This window comes from Ictalurus punctatus, chromosome 12 (genome assembly GCF_001660625.3).
Source record: "Ictalurus punctatus breed USDA103 chromosome 12, Coco_2.0, whole genome shotgun sequence".
Taxonomy (NCBI): domain Eukaryota; kingdom Metazoa; phylum Chordata; class Actinopteri; order Siluriformes; family Ictaluridae; genus Ictalurus; species Ictalurus punctatus.
In genome coordinates this window covers 25368383-25392515 of record NC_030427.2, presented here as the reverse complement: position 1 = coordinate 25392515, position 24133 = coordinate 25368383, and the positions used below count along the sequence as shown (strand labels likewise).

Genomic DNA, 24133 nt, shown 5'->3' with positions numbered 1-24133 from the left:
GTCACAACAATCACAAAAAAAAAACTGATCAAGCAAAAATACATCTACAATCAGCTCTAGACCTTTAGTTCAAGCTCATGTGCATGAGCCAGTGTCTTATGGAACAGCTGAACAGCATCTTATCCAGCTCTGTTGCTCACCTGATATGGACATCCATATACACTGTGTTTGTGGTCGGCACGTTTGCAAATACACTCATATGCCAGAGTATTAGGTACACATACCTTGTGTCAACCCTCATCAGCTGTTATATAAAGTACATTAGGTATAGAATTACCCCATCCAGCACTGAGCAAATATTATTTGGATGGTGGCCCGACAATGGACAGTCTAGTGTGTATTGTGATGGTCCGAGTGTATGACACAGAAGAGGTAGTGTGGCTACCATGTCACACACACACACTCTACCATGTCAGTGTGACTGCTGTGTGGAGAATAATCCACCTTTAGACTGCAAATTTGCAGAAAATAATCCTTTTTAATGTTGAATTCCTTTCCAAACTGCACAATTCAGCTCTGTTAAAATCTCAAATCTGATGGATCAAGTGTTGACTAATTTCCTATGAGAGCAGCTTTGACAGTTGTTCTGGTTGTAATTGAAATAACACGTTTATATGTTTCTGTAGTAACAGCTCTTAATTTGGCATAAACTCAACATAATCTAAGGTTAATTATAACTGGATTAAAATGTGTCGTTATATATACGTATATATATATATATATATATATATATATATATATATATATATATATATATATATATATATATATATATATAGATACACACACATATATATATATATATATATACACACACATATATATATACACATATATATACACACACACACACACACACACATATATATATATATATATATAAATAAACAACAATGTCTAATAGTTGATATGGTGAAGTTTTCTGCAAGGAGATATTTATTTAACATTTGTGGAAGGAGTTTCCAATGTCAGCATTTTCTAACAGTTTTCCACCATTATCAGGACAAAGGACATTTAAAATCTTTATTCCAAGGCATAAAATTCAAGAGAGAAGCTTATAAGGGAATGACTGTCTGATAACAGGAACGAACTCGTCTCGTGGACATTATAAACGGCTATAAAGCATGAGGTGTTGTTCATTAATAAATCAAAAATTTAAATCATGGGCAAATTGCTGTAGTATAAAAGGAATAAAACACTTCAGGCCATACTGTTCAGTGTAAGAAAAAGAACTCCAATAACAATCTCATCATTGATTATTTTCCTATAATGACATGCCCTGAAGTGTTTTATTCCTTAATAGGTTCCAGAAATAAAATGATCATGAGAGAGAAATGTTGAAGTCATACTAATTTTCAATTACCTTCATCAAGAAAAGTTCTAGGATGAAAACACATATTTACATTTTATTCAGGATTTACACACACAGCTGTAAAAAAGATCTTAAACCATGCCAACATGTCAACATGAATGAATGAACTTTGATTTGAAACAAATATGACAGATATCTTATGACACTGAATGTAAATGTCAGTGTAAATGTCTTAACGCATAAAGAATGATCCTGAAATATGTTAATCATCATCATCATCATCAAATCTGATCTTTTTCCCTTGGAAGGCTGTGATCTGAGCCTGCTGCTCCTTCCTCTTCTTGCTGGCTTCCCATGACGGATGCAGGGCCTGCTGGGAATGCGTCCCTGCTTTATTAAACGGAGTGTTTTTCCGCTCGAATGCAGGTTTACCAGTTTGATCTCCTCCTGGACCTTTCTGCTTTGAACTCTCTCTGGATCCAGGCATCTGATTTTTAAATCCCGGAGGCCTTTTTTCCCTTCCAGAACCTTGGCTTTTAACCCACGATGGTTTTTTGTCACCTTGTGAACGTTTCTGGTTCTGGAAACGCGGTGGCTTTGGACCACCCTTCTGAGAGGAACTGCTGGATTTGGACAGGGTGGAGCAGAAGACTGACTGCATTTGGAACTGAGGTGTCTGGCTAGCTTTGTTAGGGTCGTTTGTTTTTTCTTTTCTGGGCGCAGTGTCGCTTTTCTTCTTCTTCAGCTTGCTCACTTTGCCGAGGAAGAAGTCATCGTCATCGCTCTGCTCTGAATAGGAAGACTGCTTGTGGAAACGTTCTTCGGTGCTGTCGTCAAAATACTCTTTCTCTTCATCAGACTCAGACATGTCCGACTCTTCTTTGTCCTTTCTGTTTTCTGGTTTCTCGGTGTCAGGTTTGGAGACTTGTCCCAGTGGTGGTGCTGCTTCTTTGGTCTTGGATGGCAGACTCTGGACTGCTTTGACTGGTGGTTTGGAACTAGATTTTGGATTTGCAGGACTTCTCACAGCTTTTTCCAGCTCTGCTCCTTTTGATTTCTCTTTTGCAGAAGCCAACTTGGTGTCCTCTGGTGGCTTTTCAACGTTAGACTTTGGAATTACTGTCAAGGTCGGATGCATCTCCTTTACTTTCTCCTTCTCCTCCTCCTCCTCCTTATCATCATCATCATCATCATCATCATCATCATCATCATCACTAGCCACCTCCTCCTCCTCCTCTTCTTCAACCTCACCATCACTATCTTCAGCATTCAACATTTCACTTACACCCTTATTCTCCTCTTCAACCTTATTCTCCTCTCCAGCCTTGTTCTCCTCTCCAGCTTTTGCGGCCTTCGTCTTCTCTTCTTCAATGGCTTTTCTGACATCTTGAAGCTTCTTCAGGAAGCATGGGTGTGTTGCGATCCGTGCTGTCGCTCTCTCCGTCGCACTAGACTCTGGATCCTGGAACACTTTCTCCATATCAATGCTCCCTTCGAGGGCTCTGGAGGTAACGTGGTCAGGTAGAAGCGTCCTCAAGACCTGTACTTCTTCTTGCAGCCGTGCCACACATTCCACGTTCCCTTTTAGCTCGGTCTCTTCAGGCTTTGCCTTCTTGAGACCGGTGAGCTGCTGGGTGAGGTTCCGGATAATCAGCACCCGGAGTTTCTTCACCTCCTTCCTCATCCTCACCACCTCAACTGGAGTGCTAATTGTTCCTGAGGAACTCTGGGAAGAAGGAAAAAAAAAAAACAACAACATAAAATCCTAGTTATGACAGACAGGATATAATCCACTAACATGAAACAATCTATTAAGTGTGGATGTGTTACACCACAGCGCTGCTGAATTCTGTAATCTGATTGGTGTTCATTAACCGAAAGATTAATCCTAAAATAGGAATAAACGAATGTTTTTATACGTGGAAGGAGTCTCCAGTGAGGGGTTTGTAACAGTCAGAAGTATAGCTCTTCCTTTAAGTTTTCTGACATGGGAAACCTCCTGCAACATTAAATGTAACTATAAATGGTTAAAAACAATGACATTGTATTACTCTATTATTAACAAATATAATGACTGCTGAGGTATAAGAGGAATAAAACACTTCACGAATTGCTTTTATTGGGAAAGAATCTACTTTAGGGTGGTAATGGCATCACACACACCATCACACCCTGTCGTTGATCATTTTCCTATAACAACACATCTTCAATATAATCATTAGAGAATTGATGTGATATATTTGAATTTCTTGTTCTTGTATTCTAATGCACAACTCTAGAAACCTGTGATACACTTTATCAATAAACACAGCCAAGATTCGCCTACTTTCACAGCAAACAGCTGTTTGACTAAAACTGTGAAACATTGTGGTGCTTTTGACTTAACCGCGAAGTGGGAATTACGTCACTTCCAAGCTACAAAGTGGGGAAAAACACATGGACGACTCTACGTTCGTCTTTTGTTAGCAGAAATCTAGCCAGCTAACTTTGATGAGTGATGTCTTTATTTTCCTTCTCAACACAGTCAGCTCTGTAGTCAGTGTGTTATAGATTTGATGACTGAATATGTCTATTTGCTTTGATCTGATGCAAATACTGGTATACAGCCAGGTCCATAAGAGAATTGATACAATTTTCGTAATTTTGCCTCTGTACACCTGCACAATACTGTAGATTTGAAATGCAGCTCTCAAGATGTGATTAAAGTGTAGAGTTTCAGCTTTAATTCAAGGGGTTTAATAAAAATATTACATTAACTGTTTAGGGATTACAGCCTTTTAAAAAATTTTTTTTTTTACAGATTCCTGCCATTTTCACAGGCTCAAAAGTAAATGGACAATTCACTGATAGGTAGTTTCAAGGCCAGGTGTGGCCTGTTTGCTCGTATTTCATGACAAATTAAAATGATTTAAAGCATCGAATTTGCATTTGGTAGCTGTTCATGGGAACTCTCAATATGCGGTCCAAATATGTTTTACTGCAACTGAAGGAGTCCATCATTATTTTGAAGAAACAAAACAGACACGAAAGTGGATGACTGCAGAATTCCTTCCTTGTTGACGAAAAACCCCTTCACATCATCTAGCCAAGTCAAGTACACTCTGGAGGAGGTAGGTGTATCAATGTCAAAGCCTATAATCAAGCTATAATCAAGAGATGTCTTCATGAATGTAAATACAAACAGTTTACCACAAGATGCAAACTACTGGGAACACTCAAGAACAGAAAGACTTTGACCCAGATTAGACTTTGCTTAAAAAAAAACAACCTCTAAAAAAAACACCTGACCAGTTGTGATGCAAGATTAAATTGTACCAGAATGATGGGAAGAGAAGAGTATGAAGAAGGAAAGGAAGGCCTCATGATCCAAAGCATACCACCAAACCACGATACCATCATCTGCCATACATGGTGGAGGGAGTGTTATGGCATGGGCATGTATGCCACTGGAGCTGGGTTGCTGGTGTTTATTGATGATGTGACTGCTAATAAAAGTAGCAGGATGAATTCTGAAGTGTATAGAGCTTTACTTGCTGCTCAGATTCAGTCAAATGTTGTAAAACTGACAGGACGGCACTTCACAGTACAGATGGATAATGACCCAAAACATACCACGAAAGCAACCCAAGAGCTCCATAAGGCAAACAAATTAAATGTTCTTAAATGTCTAATTATCTCAACCCTATTGACAGTGTTTCTCACTTACTGAAGACAAAACTCAAGTAAAGGCCTGGAAAACCATCTCAAGGGAGGAAACTCAGCATTTGGTGATGTCCATGGGTTTTTAGACCTCAGGCAGTTATTGACTGCAAAGGATTTGCATTCAAGTATTAAAAATAATCCTAATATTTATGATTATGCTAGTTTGTCCAATTACTTTTGAGCCTGTGAAAATGGAGGTACTCTGTAAAAAAAATGGCTGTAATTCCTAAACAGTTTATGCAATATTTTTGTTAAACCCCTTGAATTAAAGCTGGAAGTCTACACTTCAATCATATTGTGATTGTTCATTTCAAATCCATTGTGGGGGTGTACAGAGGCAAAATTACAAAAATGTTGCCATTGTCCAAATACTTATGGACCTGACTGTATACAGCATAACTCATTTACTGTTGATGCTGTGAACAGCCATGTTGATTTGACATGACCTTTCAGACTTTTCAAGAAGGAAGTCTGAGTTTTTCCTAGTCGGAGAGGTTTTTTTTCTTCTTTTTTTTTTCCTTCGAGTTTTAATCGAGCACAGCATTACTTACTAATTCAAACAAAACTTTCTAATACTTTTTAAAAGATGTTATGCTGAGGATATTTTAAAAAAAAATCCATTTATTATGTTGCTCCAAAAAGCCAGAAATGTGTATGCACAGAAATGCACAAAGCCAATCAAATTGCAATCTTCAAGATTTTGATATGTATGCCTAATTAAGAGTACAAAAGGTATGAATGATTCATGATGGGTAAATTTAGCACATCTAATAGTAAATTAGCAATTTTCCACCATAGTAATCAAGGTAGGTTTGAGAAATAGCTAGATTAGCCAGCAAACCTCTTTTGCTGTGACTGGATCCTTATTCTGCTTCATTGGTTCCTGTACATTCTCTTCATCTGCTTTCTGGACCTTTTGAGAGGAACCATCATCATCATCGCCGTCATCATCGTCTTCGCCAACATCATCGTCATCCTCTGAGCCCTCTTTGTCATCACTATCTAGTTTTGATTCTCTCTCTTGTTGGTCGACGTCTTTAGATTTTTTTTCTTTCTTCTTTTCGGCTCTCTCAGCACTTGTCCTCTCTGCTTTAAAGGCTTCTATGGCATTTTTGATGTTCTGGATTCTCTTGCTGAACTCGGGGTGTGTGGCAATGCGGGCTGTGGCGCGTTCTGAAAGGGTGGAGTCTTTATTCTGGCACACTTTCTCAAAGCTGATGTCACTCTGCAGGGCAGCCTTGGTGACACTGTCTGGTGCGAGTGCCTTCAGTTCGTGGATCTCCTCCAGCAACCTTGCCGCTCTCCTCTGGTTCCTCTCCAGGTCGGCTTCGGTCCCTTTCTTCTTCTTCAGAGCGAAGATCTGGCGGGTGAGCTTGCGAATGATGAGGACCTTCACCCGCTTCACCTCGGCTCTCATTTTCACCACCTCATTGCCGAGGTTTAGTGCTGCTGGCATCTTTCTCCTGTCTTTATGTAGATCACTGGAGAAAGAACAGCAGAATGTTACAGCCATGCAGATTTAAGATGACAGGACACAAATGCTCAATGTGTCCAGTAATAATACAGTTTCAAACTAGAATATCAACCACAAGACACACACCAACATCTTCCAGTTGTTAACAGTGGTAACAGATATATGTAAAGTGTTTATAGTCCGTTAATGCCTGAATCCCAGTAGCGATTATCTTACATTACAATGACTCCTGGAGATGCATTTAAGCGTTTAGAGCACATAGTGAGCATTTAATTCTGAAATTGCCCAAGGGCCCAGTAGTGGTAGCTTGGCAGTGCTGGGGTTTGAACTCCTGACCTTCTGATCAGAAACCCAGAGCCTTTAACCACAGAGCCAGAGTTATGAACGCTTAACGTGAGCTGTAAGCATAGCAGAGGAGTGCTCGGTCAGCTTATTCTTCAATCCACATGTGTGTTCTCTTTACAGGAAAGTGCATGGAATCAGCAAGATCATTGGCAGTGGTTTATGAGTTTGACATCTCAAAACAGCATTTACACCACACCCACATTACTAATTCGTGACCTCGATTTATTATCACACGGCTCTAGATAGTGATCTGGATGCTATTGGAAAAAAAAAAAAAACATCTCTGATAGCTCTACTTCAGAAATATCTCACAGGTATGAACTACACGCAGGTAATCTTATAAAGCTGAATGGGCCGCATTTAAAACCGCAGGTGCGTAACCAGACTCTGACTACAAGCAACCTTCCTGTGTAAATATCGACATTACTTTTGGACTTACGTCAACGACTTTTAATGCGGCCCGATCTGAACCTGTGTTAACGAGATTCTCAAGCAGAACACATTCATTTTGCATATCCAAATCCCATAAGATTTATTTTGTTCCGATTGTTTCATCAGTATCCTCCTGCCAGATTAAAGCAGGATAGCTCAATGAGCTGATCGCATGATCATGATGTGCGCTCAGATTCTTCCTGTTAAATAATTACTTTTGTAAAGTTTGAATGAATAGATAGATAGATAGACAGATAGATAGATAGATGGAAGGATGGATGGAACCTATAAAACAGATATTGTGATACCTGCCGAGGTTCCTCGCCAAAGCCATAGCTGGGCTAATCAAAAGACTCATGAATAAATCAATTCCTAGTCATTTTTCTAATTCTGGCCTTTTCTCTACTCTCTTATTATAACCCCATTTTCTATTCGTTAATCGTGATTAGCTCTAGGAAAAGTGGAGCACCAGTTTCTGACAGTTAATTACGGCAGATTTCCGATGACCTTCACGCACCTGAAAACAAATCATCACATTTATCATTCCAATTGCACAAATGCTGCAATCTAACAAACCGAAAGAAACCTGCGAGGAATATTTCCAGTGTACATTGTTTACCAGCATGGCTGATGGGAAAGGCATGGCAGTCTAGACTTCATCAGCTCAGTTAACATTTACTGCTAGACATCCACGGAACAGTTTATAAATATAACCGCGCTTTATATAACATTTACATATCACTATTTAATTAGTACTGTTATTCACGTACCTTTAAAACTACAAGCACTTCATTTACGCATGGAAGTTTCTCGCTTAGGGCGCCGCCATGATCGTTGACGTAGGAGAAGGCGTGGCCAACATGACGCCATCACGTCCGTGGACACGTTGCACTAAAGAGGCGGGGCTTAGCTCTTTATTTCTCTCTCTCTTTCTCTTGCTGGAGTTGTTTTTATTTATTGCTTTGTGGCTCTTTGAGTTTAAATGATGACCAGCTTGTGCTCATGGCGTGACTCTACTTGATTTTACTCAACATAACGGTTGAGGGGGGAATCAATAGTACACGTATATATTAAATATACATATATAAATATATATATATATATACATACATATACATTATATATACACAATATATATATAATATATATATTCCAGTCGGAACGGGAGGGGAGAATGAAGCGGCGCAATGCGGACTGCAGCAAACTCCGTCGCCCGTTAAAGCGGAGCCGTATCGCCGAGGGAATTCACGGCAGGTACGCGGGAGGAGGCGCACCTCAGACCGGCTACTCTGGCACACCGCGCCGGCTCTTTTCTCAAAATAAAGCTGTACACTTCCAAACCGCTCAGTCAGCTCCAGCTGGGAGGAGAAACCAGGCTAAGTTAACCGAGCCATTGTGATAACAGCCTAGCTTTAGCTAAAACAGTCTGTTATTGAACGTTTTATTTATATATATTTATATAGACTTTTTATGTATATATATATATATATATATATGGACATGTGTATATATATTTGCGCTCGTGCTCCTTGCACAGTGTATATAACTGTAATAAAGCAGTGGCGCATGTGTGGTAGGACATCTTTAGCTCAGAGGCTGGTTTGTAACCTGGACCAACAGTGTAGAAATGTCTCCAGATCTACTTTCTTCTTTAACTGAAACACTAACTTAATTGCAAAAGGAAATTAGACCTTTCAGGTGTCGGATATGAATGAATTAGTTAATTAATTGATGAGCTCCTAGCTCACCTGTAATACAAGGATTACAACATGTCTTGACTTCCAACTGAAGATTTCACTGAGAACAATTAGTTGTGATGAACTTTTTTTTTGTTTGTTTTTGTTTTGTTTTTTTTTGTCGTGTAGTCATGTAGTGAATAAAAAAGTTTGTAATAATCAAAATAAAATAAAAAAAAATAATCGTCAAGTTCAAGCTCAAAGTTCATGTGCCAGTTAATGAGCTGGCTACATGTTTACTTCTGGTCTTATCTCATCATGATAGCAGCGACAGTTTGTTCCTGGACTGCTGAAAATGTATAAACTTCTGCCAAGCGAATACCAGAAATAATATCGCGGTATGCGTTTCTGTGAAAGATCTTCTAATGTGGTTTGTGTGTGTTTACGTTCACCCGTGCATTGTTTGTCTGGGAGACGAGCTGATCTGTAACGTAGAGCAATGGTTGGTTATTGTTATGAATACCTGCCTCTGATCTTTGTCCTTTATCTTGTGTCTCGCAGCACCTTCCTGTACCTGAAGTTCCTGCTCGTGTGGGCCCTGGTGCTGCTGGCAGACTTTGTCCTGGAGTTTCGCTTCGAGTACTTGTGGCCTTTCTGGCTCTTTATCAGGAGTGTGTATGACTCCTTTAGGTACCAGGGACTGGTGAGTGGCATTTTCTTGTCAAAGGATTTCACCATCTGTAGCTACGTCATATTTACAGACGTAGGAATAAAACACCGCTGTCGTTATATTTGACGATGTGGTGTGTCGCCATTACCATCCAGAAGATGAGTGTTTTCCAATAACAGCACGGCTTGCAGCGTTTTATTCGTCTTATACCACAGCAATTTTCCAAAATATTTATTTATTTTTGAATTAAAAATGGCGACTCACATATATATGCATACATGTATATGTGTGTGTGTGTGTATATTGTATATTTTTAAATCTGTTTATAGTTACGTTTAACAATGTAGAACGTCTATCTAACAAGTTAGTTTATGTTATCACTTCTCTCAAAGCAGCTATAAACAGGAGTTCCCTCTTGTTCCCAGCCTCTTGTTTGTTTTGTTTTTTTGTGGGGGTTTTTTTTTGGGTCTCTTTAGTTATTAAAGTCCCCATGAAATTAAAACTGAAGTTTTGTGGCTTTTAGCATGAATATGTTCGTCTAAAGTTTTTCTATAAGCTAGTGTGCTCCAAAAAAAACCCAGAACAGACAATTTGCATTGAGAAGGTTTCTGCATTTAAAATGTACAGTCTCTCTACCACCAGTACGGATCAAACATTTTGACAATGTCATTCTGCACTTCAGCTTCTCGTCAGATTTAGAATATGGACTTAGAATCTGAAGTGTCCCACCCCTCAACATTTGTAGGTTTCCTGGCTTTGAGGAAAGCTAAACGCTATTGGCTATTTAAAAAGCGGGAGGCGGCAAGGCTCGATATGTGTCAATATGTCCCGCCCTGACTTCCTGTTTTTGTGGAAATGATGTCAACACATCGAATAACGCTGTGCGATTCAAGGCACTTTGCAGGGACTTCAATACAAAATCGTATGGCACCTGCAAAACGCAAAGCAGGAACAATATCAGAAAAAAAAATACCTCTGACACTGGAGACTCCTTCCCCAAATAGTAAATAAACACCTCCTCTCAGAAGTCTTCACCGTTTTTAATTTGCTTTCATGGAGAGTCCTTGTGTAAGTCGTTATAGAAATGATGACGTATTAGAACGAGCACATTAATATCAAACTGAATTGAATTACAGCAGGAACTATTGTCAGAGCAGTTTTTTTAGGAAATTAATCAACACCCTTTGACCAGTTGCTGCTGTGGTATAATGGTTAATAACGCACTGCCGTGTTTTGTTGCCCTAAACGGCTTTATACTTTCAGTATCATGAATGTATTAACGGTGTACTGGCTCCAGACCACTTGAGTGATGAAATTAAGTGGCATATTTATGAATAAATGATCGTAGGGACTAAAATGAATTGTAGTTCATGGAGAACTACATCACCCCTAAACTGATGTGACAATTAGAAATGAGCCCTAAATATTCCGCTTGAACCGCCCTGTGGTTATTCAGGAACGCCATGTATTTATAGCTAACACTGTTACTTTTTAACTTAACTTTTTTGTGCCTGTTTGTTTGTGTGTCCCCCCCCTCCATTATATCTGCATAATTCTCCCAGTGTGGGAAGTTAATTACATTTCCGATGGGAATTCTATCTCTCAGAGATTGCACAACAGAGTTTGTTTACAATCCCCAAAATTGCTTCTTATTATGCTGCTGAAGGGATCTGATCGCAATGTCCATGAACTTTTCCTCCGTTCCCTTTTTGTCTTCCAGGCGTTCTCGGTGTTTTTTGTTTGCGTTACATTCACGTCAGACATCATCTGCCTGCTGTTCATCCCTATGCAATGGCTCTTTTTCGCCGCCAGCACTTACGTGTGGGTACAATACGTATGGCACACGGGTACGTATCACTATATATATAATATATATATAATTTATATTTTAAATCTATAATAATTGTCAGGCTTTATTACATAATTGATTTATTACAGGAGGATAAGTTGCAAAAATATATATCTATTTACATCACTGTAAATGTTCTCACTTCATTTTTATTGTTTGTGTGTGATGTTTAAAAATAATCAAAAAATATACAACTTCTGCCTCCCAAAATTAACTAATGAATCCATGAATTAATTAATTCATTGTTATTTGATTGATTAATTTGCCTCACTTCTTTTCCAAGTATATTTGATCGCCTCTGCTTGAAACAGAAGCTATTTCACTGCTTTTATTTCTGTTCTGCCTCCACCCCCGTCATTAAACATTTAGCACACATGCATATTTAACCTCACATTAAAAGAATTACAAGAATTCCTCTCCTAATTCTCTAACAGCCAGTAATGGAATGGTGAGGGGTATTTAAAAAAAAAAACAAAAACCTCAATCCTTTTAAAATCCTCAAGAATAAATGTTTAAAGTGGCTCTCAGAGGGTCGAGGAATTCAAAGAAACAAGAAAGCTTAATTAAAGAAATGAAAAGCCATATAGTTTGATATTTCTTGAAGTGTTATCAAGGGTTTTGCCAACTGTGTGTGTGTGTGTGTGTGTGTGTTGCTTGCCTGAAATGGAAAGCTGGAAAATGGAAATCTTTCTATTGTGGTTCAGGAGATTGAGTTTGTCTGATGGCCTCGTGTGTGTGTGTGTGTGTGTGTGGTTGTGTGTCCTCAGAGCGAGGTGTATGTCTACCCACGGTCTCTCTCTGGATTCTCTTCGTCTATATCGAAGCAGCCATCCGATTCAAAGACCTGAAAAATTTCCACGTGGGCCTGTGCCGTCCTTTTGCCGCTCACTGGTAAGGCCGTCCAATGCGGCTCTGTTTAAACCGACGTAGACATTTCATGTAAACGTAAATCCTACAACGTGCAGTCAAGTGCCAGTATTCATTGAATGTTTTATTTCCCCATATAGACCTTCTTATATACTTAAACCTACCTAGTGTTGGGTGAGATATCGATTATAATATCGATATCGTGATAAATGATTACACGATACACTTTTCGTAATAATTACAAAAAGTAATTAAATTACAGGAGAAATTAAATGGTACTGAATGGATTTTAATCTTCTTTATCCGTGTAGGCATTAAAGGGAAGCATCATCAAATTCAGTTTAACGGTTTTTGTTTATTTTATTACTGTTTCTGAAGTATCGTGGTAGTTGTTTTCGGTGTTATAGTATCATGATTCGTCATGGTGTATGATCAGATTGTTACCTCAGTGCTGATTATTTATTTATTTATTTTCAAAATATCAATTCGAATACATTTGTCTATTACCGTCTGCCCGCTTTTTTTTTTTTTTTCCCCTTCTTCGATCAAGTTCCTTATACTAGTGCGCTCACACCTTCTGCACTTCCCAAAAGCCTGATTATCTTGTCTACTGTGTTCTACGATCGACAGTAGCCTGTTGAGAATTGGGCGTAGAAAAATGCTGTTTGTTCTTTGACGTCTGACCGTGAGGGAGAAAAAAGATAAAGACGAGTCAGGAGGGGATGATGAAGTGTGCGGCATTTACTAACAGCCATTTGCTTCCAACAAACAAAACAAGGGGGGAAAAAAACCCCCAAAGATGATGTGAAGTGGAGCGGCATCGCGATCTTAGTGTACTGCATACAAAACAAACAATACCCATAATGCAGTGCACCTAAACTGAGAGCCATTATCTTTCCGCGCAGCCAGTCTCTTCTGCTTTCATCTCAGACAAATATTGGCATTGTAAGAGATCTGATGGATGAGTTGTTTCCCTTTCAATATGAAAGCGGATTTGATTAGAGGAGCATTAAAGGATTTGATCTTTTTGTTTCTGCTCGTTTTTATTTATTTATTTATATGCGCACAAAGATGCGCAAACTTTTGTACAAAGTTTTCATAACAAATACTTCCATTCATTATTATTATTATTATTATTATAATTATTTTTACCATCAGCTTGTTCGCTTTTAAATGCTTGATTCATGCAGTGATACCGATGAAGCCATAATACTAGGACTAGGCTATCACACTGAAAATCTCCGACGGAAACACCTCAACGTCTAGAGGCTGCTATTTTGAAACACCTTGGTGTCAGCGCTGCATTCAGAGCTGTAAGCCAGCTAAAAATACCCAACCCACAGCCAATCAGAACCAGTCACAGCTAAAGAGCTAGAGGTTGATTAACACACACACACACACACACACACACACACACAGTGCATGGGGAAAATGAGCTCTAACTGTAGCTAGAACGGCTGTAGCTAGAAGGTGCAAGGTAGGTGTGTGCAAAACGGCTGGTAAGAATACAGTGTTTGGAAATGCTGACATCACTTCTAAGCCTCATGCACTAATGTCAAAAGTGAGAGCGAAAGAGAGAAGTGTTGAGGAAGGCACAGTGGTTTATAGCTGCTGTAATGTAAGTGATAACAGGAACGAACTTGTTTTTGGAACGCTCCACAACATTAACTATAAATGTATCAGAAAAACTGATACAAATTGTGATGCAACAGAATGATATGCTTTATTCCTCTTATGGTACAGAAATTTGTAATAATCACGGGAGTTAGGCCTGTCACGATAACTACATTTGGTGGACGATGTGTTGTCCCAGAAATAATAATTATTGTCATTATAAGACAATTTAATGCCAGTGATATAATGATAATATAAATAGCATGATAATACAATTTTTAGTGCATTGTTAATATCTTGCGTGTCGTTTTTTTTGTCAACGGGCGATGTCGAGATCCGCAAAAACGATCCGTATATCGTACGCTAAGTCGTAACGTAATTATCGCAACCTGCCTAATGGGAGTAGTTCTTCTATTGCTTCGTCTCTCTTTGCTTTCTTGACAGCATCGGCTACCCGGTGGTGACGCTGGGCTTCGGCTTTAAGAGCTACGTGAGCTATAAGATGCGCCTGCGGAAGCAGAAGGAGGTGCAGAAGGAGAACGAGTTCTACATGCAGCTCCTGCAGCAAGCCCTGCCTCTAGAACAGCAGATGCTCCAGAGGCAGGAGAGGGAGGCTGAGGAAGGTAAGCAGCACATGATTCGACGAGTGAACCTTGTGACGTTTTTAACCTCGGAAACACGTCCGTGTCACTGGCATTGGATAAAGATGTTTGGATTACACAAGTAAATTGTACAGACTTTCTTGGAAACTGGAAGATGAAATGCAGAAGGTCTGCTGTTAGTTTCAACAAGCACTTTCCCCCATAGTCCTCCATGCATGGGGAAAATCATGTAGTTGGTTCCTCAGTGTGCATAAAATATTGACTGCAGTCAGTAAAACCATCACTGATGCACCGTGTAATGTTTTCCTTTCTCCTTCGTGTGATGTTTTCCTTTCTCCTTGTAAGCATTTTCCACTCTATAATGCACATCTACATTCTTATTTTGGTCACCACATGCTGCCATGTTTACTGCTGCTGGGCATTTTAATGATGTCTCTATAGACCTGTTTATGGCAAATTGTTATGCAAATGAGTATGGCGGACACGCTGCGTTTAAAATTCTGCTTCCCTTCAGCTTGGAAGTGGAAATGTAGCAGCATCAGGCTGCCTCAACTTTGCTTCTGATCTTATGATGTGGTTGCCAAAATCTCCACATTATTCCTCTGTAATTGCCCCCCCCCATCTAGGCGCGTCTAAATCGATGATGGAAGCAGAGCCGACGCTTTTGGCTCAGAACGGCACCAAGAAGCTGCCCATCTCTTTCCCCGAGCTGGAGCAGCGGGCCAAGAAACAGCACCAGCACAGCATAGGAATAAACAACAACATCCTACACACTGTGGAGTCGAAGCTGCAGGACATTGAGTACATGGAGAACTATCCGAGCAGCAAGAGACTGAACAACGAGCTGAACGGCTGCGCGGAGGACGCGGGTGGCACAGACGCGAGCTCCGCCTCCTCCTCCAGACATTACAAAAATTCCTCCCCACGCAGCCACAGCTCCACCAATGGCAGTGTGCCATCCTCGTCCAATAGGAACGAGAGGAAGCAGAAGGGCGTAGGGAAGAACGCCCATCGAGAGCTGATGGAGAACTGTATACCCAACAACCAGCTCAGTAAACCGGACGCTTTAGTGCGGTAAGAAGCTTCCTGATGGTTCTCCATTAATAAGTCATCTATTTAGTATGTTTGTTTTATATCACACAGCTGGTGGGTCCTTGATTCTGATTGGTCGATCAATTTCCTATAACAGCGAATTGCAAATACTCCTTATAGTGTATCTATTTACCTTTACATTTATTTATTTAGCAGACGCTTTTATCCAAAGCGACTTACAAATGAGGAAATACAAGCAAAGCGATATATCAAGCGGAGAACAATGCAAGTAGTGCTACTATACAAGATTTCTAATTGAGTTCTAGAAGAAGCAAAGTGCACAGAGTAGGTTTTTTTTCATGTTTTTAGGATAATGTTTAGGATAATAGTTGGCGTTTTAGGGGTTAGTTAGGTGTTCACGGAAGAGGTGGGTCTTTAGCTGTTTCGGAAGTTGGTGACAGATTCTGCGGACCGGATTGAGGTTAGAAGTTCATTCCACCACTGAGGAACAGATAGTGTGAAGGTTCTGGAAAGGGACCGTGAGCCACACAGTAGGCACTGCTAAGCGTCGGTCGTTAATCGATCGCAGATTGCGTGAAGGAACTTAGGCCTTCAGGAGAGTGTTGAGGTAGTGTGGTGCTGTTCCAGACAAGGCGATTGTTGTCGGTGGAGACGTTCAAATGACCAGGTATTGGATCTGGTGGCATATTGTATATAACAAATTACTGGTGCATGCCACTGATTTACCAAAACAAAGCTGCACCTGATGGTGTGTTTTTCAGTTTGTGAGCGAAACATGTTGTGATCGTGTGTGCAGTCTGGAACAGGACGTAAAGAAGCTGAAGGCGGATCTGCAGGCGAGCCGCCAGCTGGAGCAGGAGCTGCGCTCTCAGATCAACTCTCTGAACAGTGCCGAGAGGACCACTCGCTCAGAGCTCAGCCAGCTCCGCCACGAAAACGAGCTGCTCCAGAACAAGTGAGAATTCAGTACGCACCGAAAACCCCTTTTTTTTTTTTCTTCACTTTTCCGATTTATTGTGGAGAAAAAAAAAAAATAGAAGCAACTCTGTGTATTCAAAATGTGAATTGGAGCATAGCAGTTCCATCTCAATAGAAATTCAAACATGTGTTAATATTGCAAAAAAATGTTTTTATACTGGGCTGCAGGAGATGCTCCAGTCTCTCCATGGCTATCTAACAACTCCGCAGTCTGGTGTACTAAAAGCTAAAGTGACGTTGTACACAATCTATGGTAATATATGAAGGTAAACCATTTAGACTTTTCGTGCTTATTCACCGACCAGTACAGCTCGGAGGAGTAGGGGTTAATGATTTTAAAACAAAACCAGGCATGCCTCCTTTCGATATTAAAATCCGCGCGGAGCTTTTTTCTTTCGTAGATTGAAAGGAACCACAGCGCTGCACATTAGTTTGGCGAAGCGAACACCCAAACACAAGCGTGACAATAGTTTAACTATTCAAAATTTCACTTAACGGCCGCCCGCACTCCCAAACACAGCCCAGTGTGCCAAAAATGTCATTTTTAGGAGCACAAACCTTACTAGACAATGTTAAGAAAACACACTCAGTAGGGTGGTTAAGCTCCATTATGTTAGATCCTATCCAGGGTGCAAGCAAAATGAATAGGAAGCAATTTGGGATTTGCCCCAAGTACAAGATGGCAGATCACAGGGAAGAAATGGAAATAGCAATAGGAAAACATTACTGTGGGTAATTAAATGAAAGTAAATCTGGAACATAAAATTGTTGTTGAAATTGCTGACAAGTTAAAACCACCAGATTAACTTTAGCAGACACTTGATCTGGTACTGAATTTTTTTTTCCCCCCCTGCTAGAGAGCAACTCCAGCCAGAATCTTTAATCAGAACAATTATGTGATGTCAGTGGTCTGATGGTCTGCACTATTATGGGCTCACTTGCTGGTGGAAATACTGGTGACAAGTACTGGTCAAATACTAATTGGTTAAATAATGTCATCGCCTGATTGCTATTCTTTAAAGTTTTGGCCATTGGTATCAAAACATCAGCATTTGCTTTCATTAATGGTGCTTTGTGTCTCTGCATCAGGCTTCATAACGCAGTGCAGTCCAAGCAGAAGGAAAAGCAGACCATCACTCAGCTGGAGAAGCGGCTGAAGTCCGAGCAAGACGCACGGTCCGTGGCTGAGAAACAGCTAAACGAGGAGAAAAAGAGGAAAAAGGTGGAGGAGGCGATGGCTGCACGGGCTGTCGCTCTCACTGCTGCGTCCAGGTAAAGCCTGAAGAGTCGGCCGCTGTACAGCATCTCGAATAGCAACAACATACCTGTTATCCTTTACGTATGTGCAGATCTACAAAGAGTTGAATGTAGCAGAGAAGGAATAGGGACAAGCATGGGTCTTTTTATAAGCATGTACGTAACTAGTGAAGATAGTTCACGTTTGTACGTCCTAATATAAGGGTTCTTTGCTCTTTCGCCAAATCATTCAACCCGTAATTCTTAGTATTATGTAACTAGTTAAAGACTGCTCTTATTTATCAAAAGCGTGCGTAATTTTTATTCTACAGCTTTTATTCTTAAGCAGTCATATTAGATTGTAACTTGAGTAAATTTATCACATTCAATTTGGTTACAAAGTGGTTATGGTGCACGGAATTGAACATACATTTTTATTGTCCCTGACTTTGATATGATATCAGTGACTGTTTGATGGTCCACCCTCCCTCACTTTCTCTTGATGCAGTAGAGGCGAGTGCACAGACTCCCTGAGGAGTCGAATTCGAGAGCTGGAATCCGAATGTAAGAAGCTCTCCCACGACCTGATGTTTAAAGAGGAGCAGATCCAAGAGCTGGAGGGTAAAGTGCAGGTGAGCCACAAGCTTTTACTCAATAAAAACCTAAAACAATAAATACAAGTGAGATTTGCATAACCTGAGGTTTATGCAGAGTCACAGTGCCACACTGTTTTTTTTTGTTGTTTTTTTTTGTTTTTTTTGCTGACTGCACCATCTTTAAGAATTCAGCAGTTTCATGGCTTCTTATGAAGCAAAATGCTTTAGACTAAAAAACTCCTGTTTATATGAGCGAGGATAAGTTTATGAGCCTCCAGAGAGTTGCCAGCCACGGTGTTAATCCAGAACAGCTTTCACCTAAGGGCATACAGGCTCTTCTGTTTAAGTGCTTGCCAGACTGCTAGATTGCAGCCTTCAGTTCATGATTCATTCCAAGGGGACAAGCACACAGGCACAGGTCACATGGTTGAGAGTAGCAAATCTCTCTGCTGAGTCGAGATAGCAGATCTGCTCAGGGATGAAGCCAGCAGCTTTTGACCACCAGGAAGAGTAGCAGTGAAAACTAAGTTCTTGCTTGCCATCTTGGGGCCACAGTGTAACTCTGTGTCTTAGTTGCTGAATTCTGTGCAACATGGAGTATCGGCACATCTTCTCTGGCTCTGCCAGGGAGAACCACAATTGATGATATCCCAGAATCCTCACCAGAAACCATAGCGATCTGCACATAGTAACCTGGCTATATTAATAATATACGGTATTTCACAACATACAGCCATTAATGTCTAAACCGCTGGCAACAAAAGTGAGTACACCCCTAAGTGAAAATGTCCAAATTGGGCCCAAAGTGTCAATATTTTGTGTGGCCACCATTATTTTCCAGCACTGCCTTAATCCTCTTGGGCATGGAGTTCACCAGAGCTTCACAGGTTGCCACTGGAGTTCTCCACTTTCCATTTGAGGATGCCCCACAGATGCTCAATAAGGTTTAGGTCTGGAGACATGCTTGGCCAGTCCGTCACCTTCAGCCTCAGCTTCTTTAACAAGGCAGTGGTCGTTATCATGCTGGAATACTGCCCTGCAGCCCAGTCTCCAAAGGGAGGTGATCATGCTCTGCTTCAGTATGTCACAGTACATGTTGGCATTCATGGTTCTCTCGATGAACTGTAGCTCCCCAGTGCCGGCAGCACTCATGCAGCCCCAGACCATGACACTCCCACCACCATGCTTGACTGTAGGCAAGACACACTTGTCTTTGTACTCTTCACCTGGTTGCTGCCACACACGCTTGACACCATCTGAACCAAATAAGTTTATCTTGGTCTCATCAGACCACAGGACATGGTTCCAGTAATCCATGTCCTTAGTCTGCTTGTCTTCAGCAAACTGTTTACGGGCTTTCTTATGCATGATCTTTAGAAGAGGCTTCCTTCGGGGACGACAGCCATGCAGACCAATTTGATTCAGTGTGCGGCGTATGGTCTGAGCACTGACAGGCTGACCCCCCACCCCTTCAACCTCTGCAGCAATGCTGGCAGCACTCATACGTCTATTTCCCAAAGACAACCTCTGGATGTGACGCTGAGTACGTGCACTCAACTTCTTTGGTCGACCATGGCGAGGCCTGTTCTGAGTGGAACCTGTCCTGTTAAACCGCTGTATGGTCTTGGCCACCGTGCTGCAGCTCAGTGTCAGGGTCTTGGCAATCTTCTTATAGCCTAGGCCATCTTTATGTAGAGCAACAATTCTTTTTTTCAGATCCTCAGAGAGTTCTTTGCCATGAGGTGCCATGTTAAACTTCGAGTGACCAGTATAAGGGAGTGTGAGAGCGATGACACCAAATTTAACACGTCTGCTCCCCATTCAGACTGGAGACCTTGTAACACTAACAAGTCACTTGACACTGGGGAGGGAAAATGGCTAATTGGGCCCAATTTGGACATTTTCACTTAGGGGTGTACTCACTTTTGTTGCCAGCGGTTTAGACATTAATGGCTGTGTGTTGAGTTATTTTGAGGGGCCAGCAAATTTACACTGTTACACAAGCTGTACATTCACTACTTTACATTGTAGCAAAGTGTCATTTCTTCAGTGTCGTCACATGAAAAGATATAATCAAATATTTACAAAACTGTGAGGGGTGTACTCACTTTTGTGAGATACTGTATGTCACACATTGGAAGAAAGTTGATGTGTCCCAAATGACATGCTCCTTGGTAGGGGGGCATTTGAGCCAGTCATCTCAAAACAGCACTCTCTGGCCAGCATGGGAGACAGAGTCACTTGCAAATATCTTGAAGGGGTCCTGACATGATTTTTAATGCTTCCGTTCTGTTTGAGAATGTATTCCGTATGCAGAGTTGATTCCGCTTGATCATCCACGTTTTCCAAATCTGACTCGGGCTCAAACTGATACGGTAAACTGGCGACATGTTGCTTAGGAGCATAGAATTGCTTTAGAAGCCTTAAAGGCTGAAACTAAGCCAAGTGGTGTTACATTTCTGACACACGCTTGAGGTTTTTTGGGCAATCACAATGCAACGGGTCAACTGGCCAATCAGAGCACTCTAGGCTTTTCAGAAGGAGGGGCTTTGGAGAAATCGGGCATTTCTGGCAGCCTGGAATAGCGGTACTGCAATAATGTACAGTATGTGACAAATAATGTGTTTGTTTTGTTTTTGTTTTTTATTAAAGCATGGTAACATATTTTATTACACCCAATAAACAAAATAATGAAGTTTAAAAACGTTTAAAAAAAATGATATGACTTCTTTAAATGATATGAATTCTAATAAGAATATAGAAAGGGAGGATCTTTAGAAACCAGTTCAGTCCCCTCAAATCTAAAATCCAGTGGAAACCACCAACCTTCTTCTGAACAATAAACCAGGGTTACTATTTCAATGATTCCTCTGTCCAAGAGGGAATGAACTGGGTCAGAGCAACAATCTTGTTGGGGTTTGAGATCAACAAGCCCCTGGGAACGTCGGGGGCCGACAGCCAAACTCGAGTTTGTATTCCAGGTGCTGTTGGGATGGATGGAGAAGTCCATTTGGTCACGCCAGTTCTTCAATTTGGAACGCTTTCCAGGGCCTTTTTGTAGACTGGCCCAATGAGCGATCCTCTTCTGGGCGAATAAACACAGCAAGTTTGCGCATTGAGTGAGGGAATACCAACTCAAACCTAGCAGGTGTCAGAGTTCCATAGTGTTGCACCAAAGATGGCCCAAAATGTATTTAAACAATAAAAAATGAAAAAACATTCACTGTGGCAGAAGAGATGGGACAAGGTTATTGGCAGTTTTGGAAGACAGATAGCCTATAGCTCCAACCATGGGCTTATACAACGTGAGGAGAAGAAAGGAAAAGATGACTGACTACGATATTTATCGCATGCGCTACTTCGTGACTTTGCTGAAAACGTGTTTTTTGTGCACGTGTTTTTTGAATTGTGAGTGACTAAGCTTTTGGTTGAACACTGTACAGAGTATTAAAAGGTTATGCAATTGTTGGGATAAAATTATCTACTGCGTCATGCCTCTCCAGCATTCACAGCACGTATTGTATAGTTATTAGGACGCTTCATGAAGGATTGGGGGTGTTAATAACAGAGAATAGGTGGAAGAAGTGAATACACACATTTACAGTATAATAAGGCAACACTCATGGCTCCACTTTCTGCTCTGTTTTGTCAGGAACTGCACAAGTACAAAGAGAATGAGAAGGACACGGAGGTCCTCATGTTGGCACTGTCGGCCATGCAGGATAAAACGCAGCACCTGGAGAACAGCTTGAGTGCCGAGACCAGGATCAAGCTGGATCTCTTCTCAGCATTAGGAGATGCCAAAAGGCAGCTCGAGATTGCACAAGGTGATTTATTATTTTTTTCCCCTCCTCGTCAGTTTAGTCAGTTTTTGCTCTCATCATTTCTCACACCCACACCGATGCTTATATTTGACCGGATCTATGCGCAGGTCAAATTTTGCAGAAGGAACAGGAGATCAAGGAGCTGAAGCAAAAGATAGCCGAGGTCATGGCCGTCATGCCCAGCATCGCATATTCGTCTGACTCCAACAGCATGCCTCCTATTTCACCTCACTACTCGTCGAAGTTTATGGACACGAGTCCATCCAGCCTGGACCCCAATGCATCCGTCTATCAGCCGCTTAAATAATGACCCCCGGTTTTGTTTATTATTTTGTTTTTTCGTTTTTCTGAATTGACCAGGATCAGTATGCATACCTCCTTAAGAGTGTTGTTGTTTTTTGTTGTTTTAAAATCCCCATGTCCTTTCAGTAATTTGTAATGTGGTGTTGATTTAAACTACAGGAGAAAAAGGAAAGGTTCTAGATTAAGAGCACTTGGTTTGTATTTTAGGATTGTTCAGTTAAGGTACTATGGCCTACTTTTAATGCAGTTTTGTCTTGCTGCATTTTTGTGTTAAATATAAATGCCAGCACGAATGGCACGGTTTTGTGTTAGAAAACAATGAATACTTCACATTGAATCATTTGACCATAAAAGAAGAGTGAGTATTCATGAGGCGTTGCCTGAAACATGTTTCCATTTAATTATAACCATGGTGTTACCATTTCTCTTGGAACCAAGGTGCTGTAATTGGTCGTTTCTGGTTTTCCTTGGGGAAAATTTCAATACTTTTATTCTTTCCCGAAGCATCCTGAATGTTTTCATGCGCCCGTGTTGAGGACGAGGTTCAGAGGAGACTGATTTTTGATGGATTTGTTAATTATATGCTGCATAAACATTTTGCGAATACATATTGTATTTTGCCATCAAAGCAACTCCTCTTTGTAACCGGACCAAAACTGAAATTTAGCTTGTATGCAGAAACATATACAAGGTAGGGATAGCTGATCAATTTCCAGTCATTGTTTTAATGCAGTGCCTTGAATTATTATTATTATTATTATTATTTTTTAATTTTTTTTTTCAGTTTGGAGTAATTACGTTTAATTCATGACCTGGACTGGCATATCTGGCATCTTCACCCACAAAAGAACATTATAAAACTAGGGTCATAAAATATTCAAATTTAATTGTTCCCTTGTCAATTTTATTTATTTTTTTTAATCCCCCTCCCCCCCCAGGAAAAGTATTTCTGTGGATTGTAATGGAATTGTACCTTCTCATTTTTTTGTTTGTTCTTTTATTTGTTTGTTTTTTTGGGGGGTGTGTAGGGGACTTTGTGTTGAGTAAAGACTATAGCACTTGTATCTCTTTTGCTCTGTGTTTCTTTGGTAAGTCATAATTTAAATGCAAGAACAAAACAAAAAAAATGAATGAATCATTCATTTGAACAAGTTGTTGTGGATGCTTCAGCAATAGATCAATATAAACTCCAAATACATATATGGAGAAGTATGTAGAATTTTCCCTAATAGCCACATGAGGGCGCTTTGGACGACGTGTAAAAAAAAAAAAAAAAAAAAAAAAAAAAGAAAAGAAAACAGACAATGCAAGCATATTGTCACATCTTTAAGTACGACTTGTAATTAACATCTCTTGTGGTTTATTTGGAAAGCACTGCAATTCAATAATGCAACACTCATTTCCATTCCTTACCTTAATTATTCATTTTAAAGCTCTAGCATGATAAGATGGACCACAAGTGATCTCTCTTGTTTATTGGGAATATTGAACATAGAATATTACTATTGTACAATAACTGACTTTATATTGTGGCGCTTTTACTTCCTCAATTCTAATTGGTCAGAACCTGTCGGTTAATTTTCTCTAACAGCGGCTCTTA

At 40.4% G+C, this 24133-nt stretch overlaps 2 protein-coding genes across 6 annotated transcripts; one reads left to right on the top strand and one right to left on the bottom strand.

Annotated features, from left to right (window-relative positions):
• Nucleotides 1-908: 908 nt before the first annotated feature.
• Nucleotides 909-8142, bottom strand: srfbp1 (serum response factor binding protein 1). The gene is made up of 3 exons (XM_017482224.3): nt 8036-8142; nt 5856-6495; nt 909-3038 (listed from the first exon to the last, which is right to left on the bottom strand). The coding sequence occupies exons 2-3, from the start codon at nt 6468-6470 to the stop codon at nt 1575-1577; spliced, it is 2079 nt and encodes a 692-aa protein (XP_017337713.1). The 5' UTR covers nt 6471-6495; nt 8036-8142; the 3' UTR covers nt 909-1574.
• A 49-nt stretch (nt 8143-8191) lies between these two features.
• On the top strand, nt 8192-23597 carry maco1a (macoilin 1a). 5 transcript variants are annotated; one of them, XM_017482226.2, is made up of 12 exons: nt 8192-8322; nt 8422-8519; nt 9503-9644; nt 11332-11458; nt 12228-12351; nt 14386-14564; nt 15170-15617; nt 16393-16551; nt 17664-17846; nt 18319-18442; nt 22059-22233; nt 22338-23597. In XM_017482226.2, the coding sequence occupies exons 2-12, from the start codon at nt 8440-8442 to the stop codon at nt 22535-22537; spliced, it is 1941 nt and encodes a 646-aa protein (XP_017337715.1). In that variant the 5' UTR covers nt 8192-8322; nt 8422-8439; the 3' UTR covers nt 22538-23597. The 5 variants fall into 5 exon arrangements, with proteins under 5 accessions (XP_017337715.1, XP_017337714.1, XP_017337716.1 ...); XM_017482225.2 differs by having other exon boundaries at nt 8192-8328; XM_017482227.3 differs by having other exon boundaries at nt 8193-8519; nt 18322-18442.
• Nucleotides 23598-24133: the final 536 nt, after the last annotated feature.

Excerpts from the sequence above, each read along its gene's own strand:
- srfbp1 (XM_017482224.3), bottom strand. The coding sequence starts at position 6,470 with ATGCCAGCAGCACTAAACCTCGGCAATGAGGTGGTGAAAATGAGAGCC. Across the intron at positions 3,039-5,855 it reads ATCCAGTCACAGCAAAAGAG|AGTTCCTCAGGAACAATTAG; the intron begins GTTTGCTGGCTA and ends CCTTCTTCCCAG.
- maco1a (XM_017482226.2), top strand. The coding sequence starts at position 8,440 with ATGAAGCGGCGCAATGCGGACTGCAGCAAACTCCGTCGCCCGTTAAAG. Across the intron at positions 8,520-9,502 it reads GCCGAGGGAATTCACGGCAG|CACCTTCCTGTACCTGAAGT; the intron begins GTACGCGGGAGG and ends TGTGTCTCGCAG. Across the intron at positions 14,565-15,169 it reads GGAGAGGGAGGCTGAGGAAG|GCGCGTCTAAATCGATGATG; the intron begins GTAAGCAGCACA and ends CCCCCCATCTAG.